Source organism: Oncorhynchus mykiss, chromosome 30 (genome assembly GCF_057628025.1).
Source record: "Oncorhynchus mykiss isolate SJ-2025 chromosome 30, ASM5762802v1, whole genome shotgun sequence".
In the NCBI taxonomy this organism is placed as follows: domain Eukaryota; kingdom Metazoa; phylum Chordata; class Actinopteri; order Salmoniformes; family Salmonidae; genus Oncorhynchus; species Oncorhynchus mykiss.
The window spans coordinates 1,294,561-1,311,594 of record NC_143051.1 but is presented as its reverse complement, the minus strand read 5'-3'; the positions used below and the strand labels follow the sequence as shown (position 1 = coordinate 1,311,594).

The 17,034-nt window shown below is 41.7% G+C and overlaps 1 protein-coding gene across 2 annotated transcripts; it reads left to right on the top strand.

The window, feature by feature from the left end:
• The first annotated feature begins 605 nt into the window (after positions 1-605).
• On the top strand, positions 606-16,200 carry rrm2b (ribonucleotide reductase M2 b). Of its 2 annotated transcripts, none has more exons than XM_021559734.3 (9): positions 606-1,250; positions 4,859-5,011; positions 5,313-5,429; positions 7,537-7,670; positions 8,038-8,132; positions 9,070-9,203; positions 9,559-9,663; positions 12,941-13,054; positions 13,234-16,200. In XM_021559734.3, exons 1-9 carry the CDS (start codon positions 1,200-1,202, stop codon positions 13,384-13,386), a joined length of 1,056 nt encoding a protein of 351 aa, XP_021415409.3. In that variant the 5' UTR covers positions 606-1,199; the 3' UTR covers positions 13,387-16,200. The 2 variants fall into 2 exon arrangements, 1 of the variants encoding a protein (XP_021415409.3); XR_016493756.1 differs by having other exon boundaries at positions 1,095-1,250; positions 9,594-9,663.
• The last annotated feature ends 834 nt before the right edge of the window (positions 16,201-17,034 follow it).

The following is a 17,034-nucleotide window of genomic DNA, read 5'->3' as shown; positions in this document are numbered from 1 at the left end:
GTAGAGATTATTTTGAGGAGATGGTAAACTTCATTGACATTGTAACGCCCGTTGTGTGCGTTGCCCATGCGTCGTCAATGGGCCGCGTTTAGCATTCTTGGCCAAGGAGATCACTCCTTCAAGGAATGAATTAGAGTCAATTCTAGCTCAAAAACCCAACATTAGCATGAAATACGTGAACAAGAAGTACAACATTACACATGTTTTCCGAGATAATTAACATGTTCTCTGTAATATCGGAAAGTTTTGAAATAGTGTCATTGCATACTATCGAGGAAAATAGCGGTTTCTCGATTCATGCCGCATTCACGTGCCAGTCGGAGCTAAGAAACTCTTGACATGCCTGATTTACTAACTGGTTGATAACGGCATGTGTGTAACTACAACCAATTATCAAGTCGAACATTCCAGAGTTAACTTTCTGACAAGCAAGTGAACGTGGTAATAGTGTAACGACCCTGGGCTTCGGGCTAGAAGGTCGAGGTTCGACACCTGCTCCCTGCATTGTTTCATTCATGGGGCCGCAGGGCCAGTAACCGAAAGGTTGCAAGTTCGAATCCCCGAGCTGACAATGTAGAAATCTGTCGTTCTGCCCATGAACCGGTAGTTAACCCACCGTTCCTAGGCCGTCATTGAAAATAAGAATTTGTTCTTAACTGACTTGCCTGGTAAAATACATTACAATATCTTGACGTTTAGAAGGTATCGCTTAACGATTAGTTTAGCAGCCGTTTGATGCAGCATGACAACGGGAACGCGATTGGTCGACGTCTGCCGGCAGAGTTTCGCCATTTATTTCTTGCATATTTCCTCTATTATCTTGGTCGAATTGTGCGTTAAATCAAAGTTGTTTTTTACGAAAATGAAAACGTGTCCGTTTGTCACTTTCGCGAGGTTGGAGTAGTAACATGTTCAACTACTTAAGACACTGGCTCTAATCCAGGTTGTGCCTTTAGATTTGGAAAAAATTGAGATCTAAAGACAAACATGTAACATCTCTCACTGATTTATGGAACCCTAAACCCCGGCCTGGTCTGTTGCGCCTCTACGTTCCCTCACTTCTCGCGATGTTGCGCCTACGTTCCCGGCACTTCTCGCGATATTTCGCCTCGGTTTAGAAACGCTGTGACCAGACCAAAGACAACAAGGTGAACACTAGCAGAAGTGACTTCGCTGCTTGAGTGTTGCTTGTTCACGAAATGGACTGCTCAAATCTAACCAATGTACGCACAGAGTCCAAGGATTACCAGGTAACAATAATGTGAACCTGTCGAAATGCCTTTTTTTCCTTCCCATTGTGTATAGTTGTAACGTTATTACCATAGCACTTTAAATTGCCTAGTGTGTGAGCTTGTGTAACCTATAAACAAAGACCACTACAACAACTGAGAGCTGAGATGTAGTTTAGTCCGTTAAACAGTATGGAACAACCAAAACATTCAGGGCAGGCACCTTTGCGAACGACCGTGATACATTGCTGCAATATTGCTGCATTGATTGTTGATCTAAATTTAAATGTGGTCGAGAAATAACTTATATCACAAAGAGCATGTTACTAAGATGTAAATGTATAATAGCAGACAACTTATTTATTCATGTCAAATATAATGTTGCTGCTATTTTATGTAAGAACTGCATTGTCGTAGATGTGTTTTCACCGACGTTATGAAACAAAACATGGTGTATGGGGTTGCTGCCGGAGCACGGTGCAGCGGGTAACCCTCACTAGTTTCTATTTGACGAGAATACATGGAGCTGGTCAAACTATTTCTGCTAAATTAATTCAGATACATTCTAAATGAAGGATATTTAATTAGCACTACAATTATATGAAACGATAGAATGCCAAACCAAATAAATCTGTGTAGCAGCCTAGAGGTAGGTAAATAAATGGTGGTTTCTTCCCCGTCTTCTCTCTGGCAGTGGCGAGAATGATGAACTATTAGGCTAGCTGTGTGCACTGCGGAGGCTTGACTACTTCAGCTGACCAGACCGTTGGAAAAACATGTGTGTGTCTTCCTTGAGGATGTTCATAAAACTCCACAGACCCCTCTTGTGCAGTGTGACCCAGAATTATGTGACCACTTGGTTAAGGCGACACCATTTTGCCTAGGACCAGTGGCGACCAGTCATTCAGGGCAGGTGAAGATCCCCACATTTTTTGCAAAAAAAGGCTTGCCTATTTTGCGTGTTATTTTGTCATTAATATGTGTCACATATCAGTTTGTAAACAATGTATGTGTGTTCGTATGTATGTATGTATATATATATATATATATATATATATATATATATATCACTGACTTAATGAAGCTGCATACAAACATGGTCTCTTTTTAAAATTGTATTTTCTTGATTTCGTCAGCTCCAAAATGCAGGTGTTTCAGCCCAGCTCAGTGCTTTCTGTAGTGATGGGGCAAGCCAGCAGAAAATAAGGAGCGTTGCGCCATGATTGGCTCAGTGTTCTGTCACTCATGCCAAGTCTAAGGGTAGAGATAGAAAATTATAGCCCCTTTAGTGCTGCAATAGAGTTACACGAGAAGTGCCCATCCAAGAAGGCTTAAAGTCATTGGCCACAGATACAATTATGTCAAATCACATTATATGTACAGTAGCTTTGATTGGACTGATCATGTCAACATCATACTTTCAAAATCTTAGCTGGCAGTCATCATCATGAATCAAGTTGACAATCTACTGACAAATCCTTTTTAATCCTTGTCATATGAAGATAAATTATAGATAAAACATATCGGTGCTCATCGGCTATTGGACATAAACATTACACAACAAGTTGGAAATCACAAATTCAACAATGAGTGGTTTGGAAGGAATCAGTGGCTGTGTGGTCCCACATCTGGGAGGGTCTCATTTTTTTTCCAAATTTTAAAATGATAAACATTCAACATTGGCCATGCTGTCAATAAAGCATGATTTGTGCTCCTCTCAAAACAACTGTTACCTCGGAACTGCGAAGTCTTGAACTCATTGAAGTCAAGTTAATTAACTGGGAAGTCGGGAATAAACAAGCTCTGACTGGGAAAACGTCTTGAGCAGTCATCCAACTGACTTCAGTGACTTCAAGGCAACTAACTGGAAGGTTGGGTATAAACTGGTTGAGAGAATTCCAGGAGTGTGCAAAGCTGTCATCAACGCAAATGGTGGCCACTTTGAAGAATCTCATATATATTTTGATTTGTTTAACACTTTTTTTTGGTTACTGCATGATTCCATATGTGTTATTTCATAGTGTTGATGTCTTCACTAATATTTTACAATGTAGAAAATAGTCAAAAATTAAGAAAAACCCTTGAATGAGTAGGTGTGTCTACTTTTGACTGGTACTGTATTTACATTAGTCTATAGCCTCAGTATACCACGTAGTCGTAGGCCAATTAGAGTATAGCCTACTCTAAACTATTGTTGTTTGTTCCTGAACTGGCCCGAATGGCAGAGCTATCATTCAGCACCAGAATTAGGTTAAACTTCTTTAAATAACATCATCCTGGGACTGCCCTTTCAGCATCTTTTGCTTAAAATGACCTTTTTAGTCCTTTCGCTTCGAATAACCAAGTTCTGTCTAATAGTCCTACTCATCACTTATCATTACAAATAGGAGATGATCACTTCTCACCATGGTGCTCTTTAGTAACGTTAGATCAAAACTGAATTAATGTCTCTCGAGATCACATAATGATTCATTTTCATTTTGCATAACAGAACCTAATATAATAGCATAGCCTGTAACGTTACTGTTACACCAACGCCTAATTTCAATGAGATTTTAAGATGGTTAGCTGAAGCCGAATAGTCAAAATGTAGAATGTGGCAGAACTCAACAGCGCTCACCGCTAGAGAGGATATATACTTTGAAACAAAATACAGAAAGGCTAATAGTATAACAGCATCTGCTTTCATTCACTCACCAAACAGTAATTCACAAATATCTAAATTACCATGAAACTGAGATCACATGACTGGCCCAGAGCAACACATGACTGGCCCAGAGCAACACATGACTGGCCCAGAGCAACACTCGACTGGCCCAGAGCAACACACGACTGGCCCAGAGCAACACACGACTGGCCCAGAGCAACACACGACTGGCCCAGAGCAACACACGACTGGCCCAGAGCAACACACGACTGGCCCAGAGCAACACACGACTGGCCCAGAGCAACACACGACTGGCCCAGAGCAACACACGACTGGCCCAGAGCAACACACGACTGGCCCAGAGCAACACACGACTGGCCCAGAGCAACACACGACTGGCCCAGAGCAACACACGACTGGCCCAGAGCAACACATGGAGATGTAGTCTGGTTGGTAAAACATGAAGAATTATCATTCACCATTGACAGTGATGATGACCTATTTTTAAAATACGTATGCCTAACTTGGTGTTTGAGGGATTTCAAAATATAACTTTTTATTGAACTTTTATTTAATTAGGGTTTAGACAATGGCCTGTGTGGCCATAGGTAGATGTTGTAATTGGAGCACTCATTTTTCTATGCATATTCTAGAATGATGGGCTATTAAATTGGCTACGTCTGTCAGTACAAACTTTTAGGAAATGATGTCATTCATGTTTTTTTTTGTTTATTTTGCACTACCTCACCTAAAACATAGACCTACACCACTGGCTAGATCAGCTGTTTCAGCGACTTTGTACTAATGTACAACATTCAATGTTCTCCAACCAGTGGTATCACAACAGAAGGTGCATTTCTTTGCTATCTGTATCTCTGATACGCCTAACATTCTAAAAGGCTATCAAATATATTTCAGTTGATGTTTAGGTGACTGTATGCTGTAAGATGAAGAAGCTGTGGTCTTCAATTGTTTCATACAGAACAGCCACAAAGACACAGACCAGCAGCACTGCACAGAGGATGAGCCCTTGCTTAGAGACAACCCCAGGCGTTTTGTCATCTTCCCAATCCAGTACCCTGACATCTGGAGGATGTACAAACAGGCCCAGGCCTCCTTCTGGACAGTGGAAGAGGTGGGGGCTAATTAACTTTAATTCCACATGCTGCCTATTCCCTGTAAAGAGCAAGACGGTCGTCAGAATACATGAAACAATACTCGCTCATTTTGAATGTGTGAAAACTGAAGGCTGTCGCTTGCGAGATTGATGTGTGGTTTGTAAAGCCTAATGTCAGGAGAGCGAGGCAACATGCTACATACAACACGCAGTCTCGCTCACTTAAAAAAACAAAGCACGGTTTAATGTAGGTGGTTGATGTGTGGTTAGGAGGTGGTTGAAGTGTGGAACTGTTTGTAACCAACCGTCTGTGCTGCAGGTGGATCTATCTAAGGACCTGGCACACTGGGACAACTTGAAGCCTGATGAGAAACACTTCATCTCTCACATCTTAGCTTTCTTCGCTGCCAGCGACGGCATTGTCAACGAGAACCTTGTGAGTCCCTCTCTTAGGAACCCTTGTCTGTAGGGCGTTAGGAACCCTGGTCTGTAGGGCGTTAGGAACCCTGGTCTGTAGGGCGTTAGGAACCCTGGTCTGTAGGGCGTTAGGAACCCTGGTCTGTAGGGCGTTAGGAACCCTGGTCTGTAGGGCGTTAGGAACCATGGCGTTAAATGGAGATTCTCCACTGAGCTGGCTTTTTGGTCCAGGACTCGACATCCAGGGAACTGTGTCTGGGAAACTGCCCCATAAGTTTTGTTCTAGATCATGGATGTAGCTATACAGTAGTACTCTATTATACTGTGTTACACTGTATTCTCACCCCAGCCTATTTGTTGTTGATGTAGCTATACAGTAGTACTGTATTATTCTGTATTATACTGTATTATTCTGTATTATACTGTGTTCTCACCCCAGCCTATTTGTTGTTGATGTAGCTATACAGTAGTACTGTATTATTCTGTATTATACTGTATTATTCTGTATTATACTGTGTTCTCACCCCAGCCTATTTGTTGTTGATGTAGCTATACAGTAGTACTGTATTATTCTGTATTATACTGTATTATTCTGTATTATACTGTGTTCTCACCCCAGCCTATTTGTTGTTGATGTAGCTATACAGTAGTACTGTATTATTCTGTATTATACTGTATTATTCTGTATTATACTGTGTTCTCACCCCAGCCTATTTGTTGTTGATGTAGCTATACAGTAGTACTGTATTATTCTGTATTATACTGTATTATTCTGTATTATACTGTGTTCTCACCCCAGCCTATTTGTTGTTGATGTAGCTATACAGTAGTACTGTATTATTCTGTATTATACTGTATTATTCTGTATTATACTGTGTTCTCACCCCAGCCTATTTGTTGTTGATGTAGCTATACAGTAGTACTGTATTATTCTGTATTATACTGTATTATTCTGTATTATACTGTGTTCTCACCCCAGCCTATTTGTTGTTGATGTAGCTATACAGTAGTACTGTATTATTCTGTATTATACTGTATTATTCTGTATTATACTGTGTTCTCACCCCAGCCTATTTGTTGTTGATGTAGCTATACAGTAGTACTGTATTATTCTGTATTATACTGTATTATTCTGTATTATACTGTGTTCTCACCCCAGCCTATTTGTTGTTGATGTAGCTATACAGTAGTACTGTATTATTCTGTATTATACTGTGTTCTCACCCCAGCCTATTTGTTGTTGATGTAGCTATACAGTAGTACTGTATTATTCTGTATTATACTGTGTTCTCACCCCAGCCTATTTGTTGTTGATGTAGCTATACAGTAGTACTGTATTATTCTGTATTATACTGTGTTCTCACCCCAGCCTATTTGTTGTTGATGTAGCTATACAGTAGTACTGTATTATTCTGTATTATACTGTATTATTCTGTATTATACTGTGTTCTCACCCCAGCCTATTTGTTGTTGATGTAGCTATACAGTAGTACTGTATTATTCTGTATTATACTGTATTATTCTGTATTATACTGTGTTCTCACCCCAGCCTATTTGTTGTTGATGTAGCTATACAGTAGTACTGTATTATACTGTGTTCTCACCCCAGCCTATTTGTTGTTGATGTAGCTATACAGTAGTACTGTATTATTCTGTATTATACTGTATTATTCTGTATTATACTGTATTCTCACCCCAGCCTATTTGTTGTTGATGTAGCTATACAGTAGTACTGTATTATTCTGTATTATACTGTATTCTCACCCCAGCCTATTTGTTGTTGATGTAGCTATACAGTAGTACTGTATTATTCTGTATTATACTGTATTCTCACCCCAGCCTATTTGTTGTTGATGTAGCTATACAGTAGTACTGTATTATTCTGTATTATACTGTATTCTCACCCCAGCCTATTCATCCTTCATCCTTTTTTACCTTTATTTAACTAGGCAAGTCAGTTAAGAACAAATTCTTATTTTCAATGACGGCCTAGGAACAGTGGGTTAACTGCCTGTTCAGGGGCAGAACGACAGATTTTTACCTTGATCTTGCAACCTTTTGGTTACTAGTCCAACGCTCTAACCACTAGGCTACGCTGTGCTGACCCAATGTTATCCATCCCTCAGGTCCAGAGGTTTAGTCAGGAGGTACAGCTTCCAGAGGCCCGATCCTTCTATGGGTTCCAGATCCTCATAGAGAACATCCATTCTGAGATGTACGGCATGCTCATCAACACTTACATCAGGGACTCTGAGGAGAGGTACGTGACTATAGTCTAATGAGATGTATGGCATGCTCATCAACACTTACATCAGGGACTCTGAGGCCCGCATCATGAAGCATCTCAGAGTAGGTGTAGTGATCTAGGATCATGTCTTCCCTGTCCATGTAACCTTATTCATTATGATCCAAAAGGCAACACTGATCCTAGATCAGCACTCCTCCTGTGTTATGCATTATGAACACAGGCCCTGATATCCTCACCAGGTGGTATATGAAGCTCATTTTGTCAGTTGAGGAGATCATTGTGGTGAAACGGTGATACTAGACTTGGAGGAGGGGTTGGTTGGTGCATGTTTTGATCTACAGGCACAAATGTTCTGAACCTGTTCTCCTTGTCTTTACAGGGAGCATTTGTTCAATGCCATTCAGACTATGCCGTGTGTGAGAAGGAAAGCAGACTGGGCGATCCAGTGGATCTCTGACACCAAATCCACTTTCGGTGAGTTCTTGAAAAAGGAACAGTCTCACAGCTGTAACATCCTCATTGCTATAGTAACAGTGTTCACCCTGGACAACGCATGGCTAGGACATGATCCTCATTGCTATAGTAACAGTGTCCACCCAATGCATGGCTAGGACATGATCCTCATTGCTATAGTAACAGTGTCCACCCAATGCATGGCTAGGACATGATCCTCATTGCTATAGTAACAGTGTCCACCCAATGCATGGCTAGGACATGATCCTCATTGCTATAGTAACAGTGTCCACCCAATGCATGGCTAGGACATGATCCTCATTGCTATAGTAACAGTGTCCACCCAATGCATGGCTAGGACATGATCCTCATTGCTATAGTAAGTGTCCACCCAATGCATGGCTAGGACATGGTCCTCATTGCTATAGTAACAGTGTCCACCCAATGCATGGCTAGGACATGATCCTCATTGCTATAGTAACAGTGTCCACCCAATGCATGGCTAGGACATGATCCTCATTGCTATAGTAACAGTGTCCACCCAATGCATGGCTAGGACATGATCCTCATTGCTATAGTAACAGTGTCCACCCAATGCATGGCTAGGACATGGTCCTCATTGCTATAGTAACAGTGTCCACCCAATGCATGGCTAGGACATGATCCTCATTGCTATAGTAACAGTGTCCACCCAATGCATGGCTAGGACATGATCCTCATTGCTATAGTAACAGTGTCCACCCAATGCATGGCTAGGACATGATCCTCATTGCTATAGTAACAGTGTCCACCCAATGCATGGCTAGGACAAGGAAATGTTTCATATGTGTCGTTGGATAGTTATTTTGTGCGTTCATTCTTCGTTTAATAATTCAGCCTTCGCTGCTAGTTATACAAACAAATGTAATGCTGCCATTTTTTAATTAAACCACCAACCCATGTTTCAATTCCTCCACAGGGGAGCGGATAGTAGCGTTCGCTGCAGTGGAGGGCATCTTCTTCTCAGGGTCGTTTGCTGCTATTTATTGGTTGAAGAAGAGAGGCCTGATGCCTGGGCTCACCTACTCCAACGAGCTCATCAGCAGAGACGAGGTTAGATGCTCTGTGTCCTTTCAACTCTGAACCTCCAAACCAGTTCCACTGGCTCTTTTTAGTTGTTCCCCTCTAATCAGGAAGTAATTTACACCTCCCAGGTGAGTGTAATTAACTAGCAGGTAGTAAACATAAACACAAAGTGTTTGGGCCCTCTTGGACTGGGATTGAACAGTCCAGTCTCTTTTCAAAGGACATCTAAGCTACATCTTGATGCAGCACAAACATTTTCCAGCCTCAACGTTTTGCTGTTATTTGATTAGAAAAGTAGCAACAGCTAAAATGTATTGACCTCCCTGCCGATATAAGTGTCACTATAGAGTATTGATCTTTTAATGTATGTTTGTATCTTCAGGGCCTGCACTGTAACTTTGCCTGTCTGTTGTACAGCTACATAGTGAAGAAACCGTCAGAGGACAGGGTGAAGGACATTATCACCAAAGCTGTCAGCATTGAGCAGGTGAGTCCGTGAAATGAATACTGTCTAACATCAGAAGTAGATGCATGACTCTCGCCTAGTGCTGTTGACTGTATTACCTCCACACCAGAGTCATGATGGCTGTCAAATTCCACGTGACTGTTTAGGTGAGCTTCTCCAAGCTCTGATGCTGTGGATGGTCATTAGTAGCCTACCAAACTGACTAACAGCCTGGTACTCAGCACTCTATTGTCCCACTAGTCACGTTGACATCAATGCTAATCTAATCAAACACTCCATGAGAGCTCATCAGCTCATGTTGCGCAACATTTCAATAGGCTATGGAATTGCGTGAGAACAGAGTAATGGCCTCTATTAAAAAGAGGAGGATCCCATCACACTTCTATAGACTAGGGCTACTATATTTATTTCTCAACTTTCCTAATATTAAACACTTGGCTTGTCTTTGCAACAGGAGTATAGCTTACCTGATGGGAAAAGTGTCCTCCATTCGCTATTTAAATTTGATTTTGAAGTGCGTTGATGACATATTTTCCGCTGCCCATTTCGATACAGGTGCTTATGATAATGGTACATTCTAAATCAAAACAAATGTCACATATTTAAGACAAGATTAAATCAGCAATAGTCTGATGGGTGACAATATTAGCCTATCACTTGTGAATGATATATGATCACGTGTGTATGATGCCCAGCATAAGAAACAATACTTTTTTTTTTATTCTAATCATAGTTGTACACCTCATGTAGCCTAGCCCATAGGCCTATATGTTTTTACAAGGTTTGTATCACAACTACAGTGGCCAAATAACTTAAAATTAAGCACATTAATCTGCTTTATAAGGGGCGTAGAGCCTAACTGGCATATACAGTGGGGAGAACAAGTATTTGATACACTGACGATTTTGCAGGTTTTCCTACTAAAAAAGCATGTAGAGGTCTGTACTTTTTTATCATAGGTACACTTCAACTGTGAGAGACGGAATCTAAAACAACAATTCTGAAAATCATATTGTAGGGTTTTTAAGTAATTAATTTGCATTTTATTGCATGACATAAGTATTTGATACTTATGTCTACGAAGGAGAGGTTGAACAGGCTGGTAATAGGGGTTGCGACAATGGCGGCGGACAGTTTCAGAAATGGAGGGTCCAGATTGTCAAGCCCAGCTGCTTTGTATGGGTCCAGGTTTTGCAGCTCTTTCAGAACATCTGAAAACCTCGGCTGTTGGCCGAGGTTGGAGTAGCCAGGAGGAAGGCATGGCCAGCCGTTGAGAAATGCTTGTTGAAGTTTTCGATTATCACGGATTTATCGGTGGTGACCGTGTTACCTAGCCTCAGTGCAGTGGGCAGCTGGGAGGAGGTGATCTTATTCTCCATGGACTTTACAGTGTCCCAGAACTTTTTGTAGTTAGAGCTACAGGATGCAAATTTCTGCTTGAAAAAGCTGTCCTCTGCTTTCCTGACTGACTGCGTGTATTGGTTCCTGACTTCCCTGAACAGTTGCATATCGCGGGGACTATTCAATGCTTTTTCAGTCCGCCACGGGATGTTTTTGTGCTGGTCGAGGGCAGTCAGGTCTGGAGTAAAACAAGGGCTATATCTGTTCTTAGTTCTGCATTTTTTGAACGGAGCATGCTTATCTAAAATGGTGAGGAAGTTACTTTTAAAGAATGACCAGGCATCCTCAACTGACGGGATGAGGTCAATATCCTTCCAGGATACCCGGGCCAGGTCGATTAGAAAGGCCTGCACGCAGAAGTGTTTTAGGGAACGTTTGACAGTGATGAGGGGTGGTCGTTTGACTGCGGACCCGTAGCGGATACAGGCAATGAGGCAGTGATCACTGAGATCCTGATTTGAATACAGCAGATGTGTATTTGGGGGGCAAGTTGGTCAGGATAATGTCTATTAGCGTGCCCATGTTTACGGATTTAGGGTTGTACCTGGTGTGTTCCTTGATAATTTGTGTGAGATTGTCTTCACTTGTAGCCTGTGAGAAAGACCTGACCATGTGATGGAGTGTGCTGCAGTCTGGGAGAAGGGCACACTGGCAGAAAAAGGCATGGATTTGTTTAGGGTGCGTTACGGCCACACAAAGGGGATGCAGCCGTGAAATTCTATGCATTGTCAAGTGCTTGTCAAATTGTGAACTAGTGACTGATGTAGTGTGTACAGCAAAAATACAAAGTAGAGCTCATGCCTTTCAAGTGACTTTATTCAAATCATCATTAGAGTCGCAACAAAGCAGCCGTACAATGTATAAAACACAAAGCCCAATGTTTGTGGAACAACTAAAGTTAAATTAATAACTCTAAATTAAGATATAGGAGTACCTATTTCTTTGTGAACCATCAACACAGAAAAGCTGCATGTGCAAATCGTTTGGAGAAAATGTCCTTCCTATTTTATTCAGCTTGGTTCAAATGTTTTCTACATACTATAAAATAATGACACGGAATTCTAAGCTAATCTTGTCTGCTAAATGAACTAGTCTAGCCCACAGCCAGATCAGGCTATAACGTATGGACAATTCTGATTTATACTATTCTGTTCTTCTGAAGTAGACTACATTTTCTTCATGTTCCTTTAGACCGGTCTAAAATAAATAATGGATTTATTGTGAAGGTGTAGGCCATATTACATGGATTTATTTCTTTTTAAACAGTAGATGTTCCCAAAGGTCTGCATCAGTGTCTTGTAGGCTGTGTGGAAGCCAGGAGATGCTGAATGTGTTTATGTTAATTAACAGTCAATTACCGTGAGACCGACAGTTATTTGCTTGACAATCACCGGTTGACAAAATTTGGTGACAGCCACACATACTCTCGCCATTATAAAAACATACGTCATTGTAAATCCATTAAAAACAGTGAGGTTTGGTTCATAGACCTTTTATCATACATACAATTACTATCTAACAATGATCAAGAACATGTCCATAATGGCACATTTTAACGGGAATCTGGAACGTGTCCAGAAGGACACATTTTAACGGGAATCTGGAACGTGTCCAGAAGGACACATTTTAACGGGAATCTGGAACGTGTCCAGAAGGACACATTTTAACGGGAATCTGGAACGTGTCCAGAAGGACACATTTTAACGGGAATCTGGAACGTGTCCAGAAGGACACATTTTAACGGGAATCTGGAACGTGTCCAGAAGGACACATTTTAACGGGAATCTGGAACGTGTCCAGAAGGACACATTTTAACGGGAATCTGGAACGTGTCCAGAAGGACACATTTTAACGGGAATCTGGAACGTGTCCATAACCACACATGTTCACATTTCAGGAGTTTCTGACAGAGGCCTTACCTGTGGATCTGATTGGTATTAATGGTGTGCTGATGAAGCAGTACATTGAGTTTGTGGCAGACCGTTTACTCCAAGACCTGGGATTGGCCAAGGTGAGTCTTTCCTTATTATTTTGACTCTACAACATAGTATTTTGATATTTTTAGTGTGTAGGTAGCGTATACATAGCGCCAGCCTGTTGGTCCAACTCATGGATTGATGGGATGTCATGCTTGGCTTGACAATGACAAAATAAAGTTGGCAAGAGCAAAACGAATGTTTTCTATCCCAGGTCTATCTGACAGAAAACCCCTTCGACTTCATGGAGTCCATCTCACTGGAAGGGAAAACAAACTTCTTTGAGAAGCGTGTGGCTGAGTACCAGAGGTATGGAGTGATGTCAAACACCATGAACTGTGACTTCACCCTTGATGCAGACTTCTAGTTAAAACACATGGTTCCACGTGAAGAAAAAGAGGAGGCTTCAGGAGTTCCATAATAACCTCAGATGCGATTGGAGGGGAATCCTGATTGGAAGAATTATAACCACATAGGTGCTGAGTGGCATAACATCAATCCAAGTACAGGCACTCGTGTGGGTTTGAAAATGGAAAAAGGCCACACATTATTACACTTGACCTGTATATTGAATTTACATTTGTTGTATTTTATCTTGATTTAACAAGGACTTCACACTGACAATGGCAGCAATACTAGTGAACCAATGCAATGGTTTTAATAAGTGTAACCGATGTGAAATGGCTAGCTAGTTAGCGGTGGTGTGCGCTAATAGCATTTCAATCGGTGACATCACTCGCTCTGAGACCTTGAAGTAGTTGTTCCCCTTGATCTGCAAAGGGTCGTGGCTTTTGTGGAGCGATGGGTAACGATGCTTCGAGGGTGGCTGTTGATGTGTGCAGAGGGTCCCTGGTTCGAGCCCAGGTAGGCAAGGAGAGGGACGGAAGCTAAACTGTTACATAAGGAGTTATTGATCAATGCCTTTTGTTTGTTTTATAAAAGGAATACTGCTCATAGTCTCTCTCTCTCTGATAATCATTTGTTCTAGATGCATAGCTAGAACTATTAGGAAGAATGTGTGTGTTTGCAAAACTTGCACGTGGTGGAACACCACAATCTTTTCCTTTGTATCCCACATGCTTCTACATATTTCCAGCTCCATCACTTATCAATGCTTTCTTTTTGTGGACAGCCACTGTCAAATTAAGGCCCTCCCCCTGGCGCTAGCTAGTTGGTAGTGCTGGCAGTGGCTATGCTACATGCTAGCTGACGTTTTGAAAAGATGGCAACGGACTGGCAAGCTTTAACTGATTTAAGCCAAGTTAATATCCAGTTGTCTCAGAGAGCTGTTATCCTCCGGGTCCAGGATATGTCTGATCGTAGTTGGGGTGGAATTGGGTCTTGACGCCTGTGCGTTACCCGTCATGAGTGATTTTTCTCCACGGCGGCGGACTCTTCGGTGGGGAAAAAGCAAGGAGCTCCGGTTACTCGACAGGGGCAATGCCCTCCAGGATCAAGTGAATACAATTGTGAAGCACGAGGAACAAAAGAAGACAAAAATATATATCAGGAAAAGGTACACACATTTAGCTATCTGTAAATAGGAATTGTCGTAGCATTGGCAACATTTTTTTTTGCTGTGTAGCTTTGTTGTTGCCTGGCTAACGTGTTAACTTGCTAATATTAGCCGCTAGCTAGCTTAGTTTGCTATTGTTAAGTACTGGCTTTGTTTTGATAGCTTAGTTTCCAGCTAGTTAGCTAGCCATTTTCATTAGCATTAATGTTTTCATTCGTGTTTTCAATTTTCTTTTTTGATATTTTCACTGGTATTTTTAACAAACACGCCTCTAAAGAAAATGAGAATTAAAAACAGGTTCAGCCGCTGGTTCGACCGTGATCTTGCAGAGTTTCTCCACCTCAAGAATTGCATTTGGCAAAAGGCTTGGCACACGCATACTCAGGCTGACTGGTATATTCGTTCAAGCAAATGAGAAATAAGTGCACTCAGGCTATCCGGAAGGCCAAAGTTAGTTACTTTAATGAGCAGTTCTCTCTCTGGGTCTAACCCTAAGAAGTTATGGAAAATAAACCCTTCTCCTCACAGCCGCCCATGTCCCTTAATGTTGATGATGTGGTTGTTACTGACAAGAAGCACATGTCCCTTAATGTTGATGATGTGGTTGTTACTGACAAGAAGCACATGGCTGAGCTCTTTAATCACCACTTCATTAAGTCAGGATTCCTATTTGACTCAGCCATGCCTCCTTACCCGTCCAACATTTCCTCATCTCCCCAGCCCTTCTAATGTGACTATCCCCATGCCCTGCTACAAAGTTTCTCCCTGCAAGTACTTGGGAGTATGGCTGTACAGTACACTGTCCTTCTCTCAGCACATATCAAAGCTGCAGGCCAAAGTTAAATCTAGACTTGGTTTTCTCTATTGTAATCGCTCCTCTTTCACCCCAGCTGCCAAACTAAACCTGATTTCAGATGACCATCCTGCCCATGCTAGATTATGGAGAAGTCATTTATAGATATGCAGGTAAGGATGCTCTCGAGCGGCTAGATGTTCTTTACCATTCAACCATCAGATTTGCCACCAATGCTCCTTATAGGACACATCACTGCATTCTATACTCCTCTGTAAACTGGTCATCTCTGTAAACCCATTGCAAGACCCACTGGTTGATGCTTATTTATAAAACCCTCTTAGGCCTCACTCCCCCCTATCTGAGATATCTACTGCAGCCCTCATCCTCCACAAACAACACCTGTTCTGCCAGTCACATTCTGTTAAAGGTCCCCAAAGCACACACATCCCTGGGTCGCTCCTCTTTTCAGTTCGCTGCAGCTAGCTACTGGAACGAGCTGCAACCAACACTCAAACTGGACAGTTTTATCTCGTCTCTTCATTCAATGACTCAATCATGGATACGCTTACTGACAGTTGTAGATGCTTCGTGTGATGTATTGTTGTCTCTACCTTCTTGACCTTTGCTGTTGACTGCCCAATAATGTTTGTACCATGTTTTGTGTTGCTACCATGTTGTCTTGGGTCTCTCTTTAAGTAGTGTTGTGTCTCTCGTTGTGATGTGTGTTTTTGTCCTATATTGTATTTATTTATTTTAATCCCAGGTCCCTGTCTCCACAAGGCCTTTTGGTAGGCCGTCATTGTAAAAAATTATTTGTTCTTAACTGACTTGCATAGTTAAATAAAGTTTTAAAATATGTATATAATAAATGTTGTCTTAGGTCTCTCTTTATGTAGTGTTTTGTCCTATATTTATTTTTAATCCCGTGCCTCCGTCCCTGCAGGAGGCCTTTTGGTAGGCCGTCATTGTAAATTTGTTCTTAACTGACTTGCTAGTTAAATATGTAATACCCTTGTTTGAACTAGATATTGAGTTTATTTATTATAATTAATTGGTATGAAATTTAAAAGGTGATGGAATTGCTCCTAAATTGTAATGTTAATGCATTTCTTTTTGAATACATATTTAAGTGAATAGTTTGGTCAAAACTTAAAGTAAACCAATCGGGTCGCTTGTTAAGCTGCGGACCTGGTTAACAGGAGGTCTGGGGCAGTGTTGCCAATTTAGCGAGTATTCAGACCCCAACATTTTTTTTTTAAGCGACTAGCGACTTTTTCTGGGGTTATTGGTGACTTGGAGACTCTGACGTGAAAGCACGTACCGTTCTTACTCTTCTCAACGAGCAGCGGGTGCTGCCGTGGGCCCCATCCCCGTCCCAAAGCACTCACAGGCACTGCAGACCCTCCCAGCTGCAGTCAGAGCAGGACTGCAAATGAATCGCGCATGCGGGAAGCCGCCGCTGGCTGATCCCGCCCTGGTTTACCTTTTTTTTTTTATTAACCTGAATTAGAGCCAGCGGGCCATGTAAAGGCACGAAGACCAAACAAACACGTAACAAAACACAGGGTAGAAACCCAAAACAAAAGAGCTAGGAGTATCTCAAATTTCACGCACACAATTATTCACACATTGGGCGAGACCCATAATAATCTGCGCAATCCACAAGGGCACGAAAACACACAGCACAGGTACAGGTACTCACA

What these genes read in the sequence shown, in the direction of transcription:
- rrm2b (XM_021559734.3), top strand. Translation starts at nt 1,200, where the DNA reads ATGGACTGCTCAAATCTAACCAATGTACGCACAGAGTCCAAGGATTAC. An exon ending in CAGAGTCCAAGGATTACCAG is followed by an intron (nt 1,251 to 4,858) that starts GTAACAATAATG and finishes TGTTTCATACAG; the next exon opens with AACAGCCACAAAGACACAGA. An exon ending in AAGCTGTCAGCATTGAGCAG is followed by an intron (nt 9,664 to 12,940) that starts GTGAGTCCGTGA and finishes TTCACATTTCAG; the next exon opens with GAGTTTCTGACAGAGGCCTT.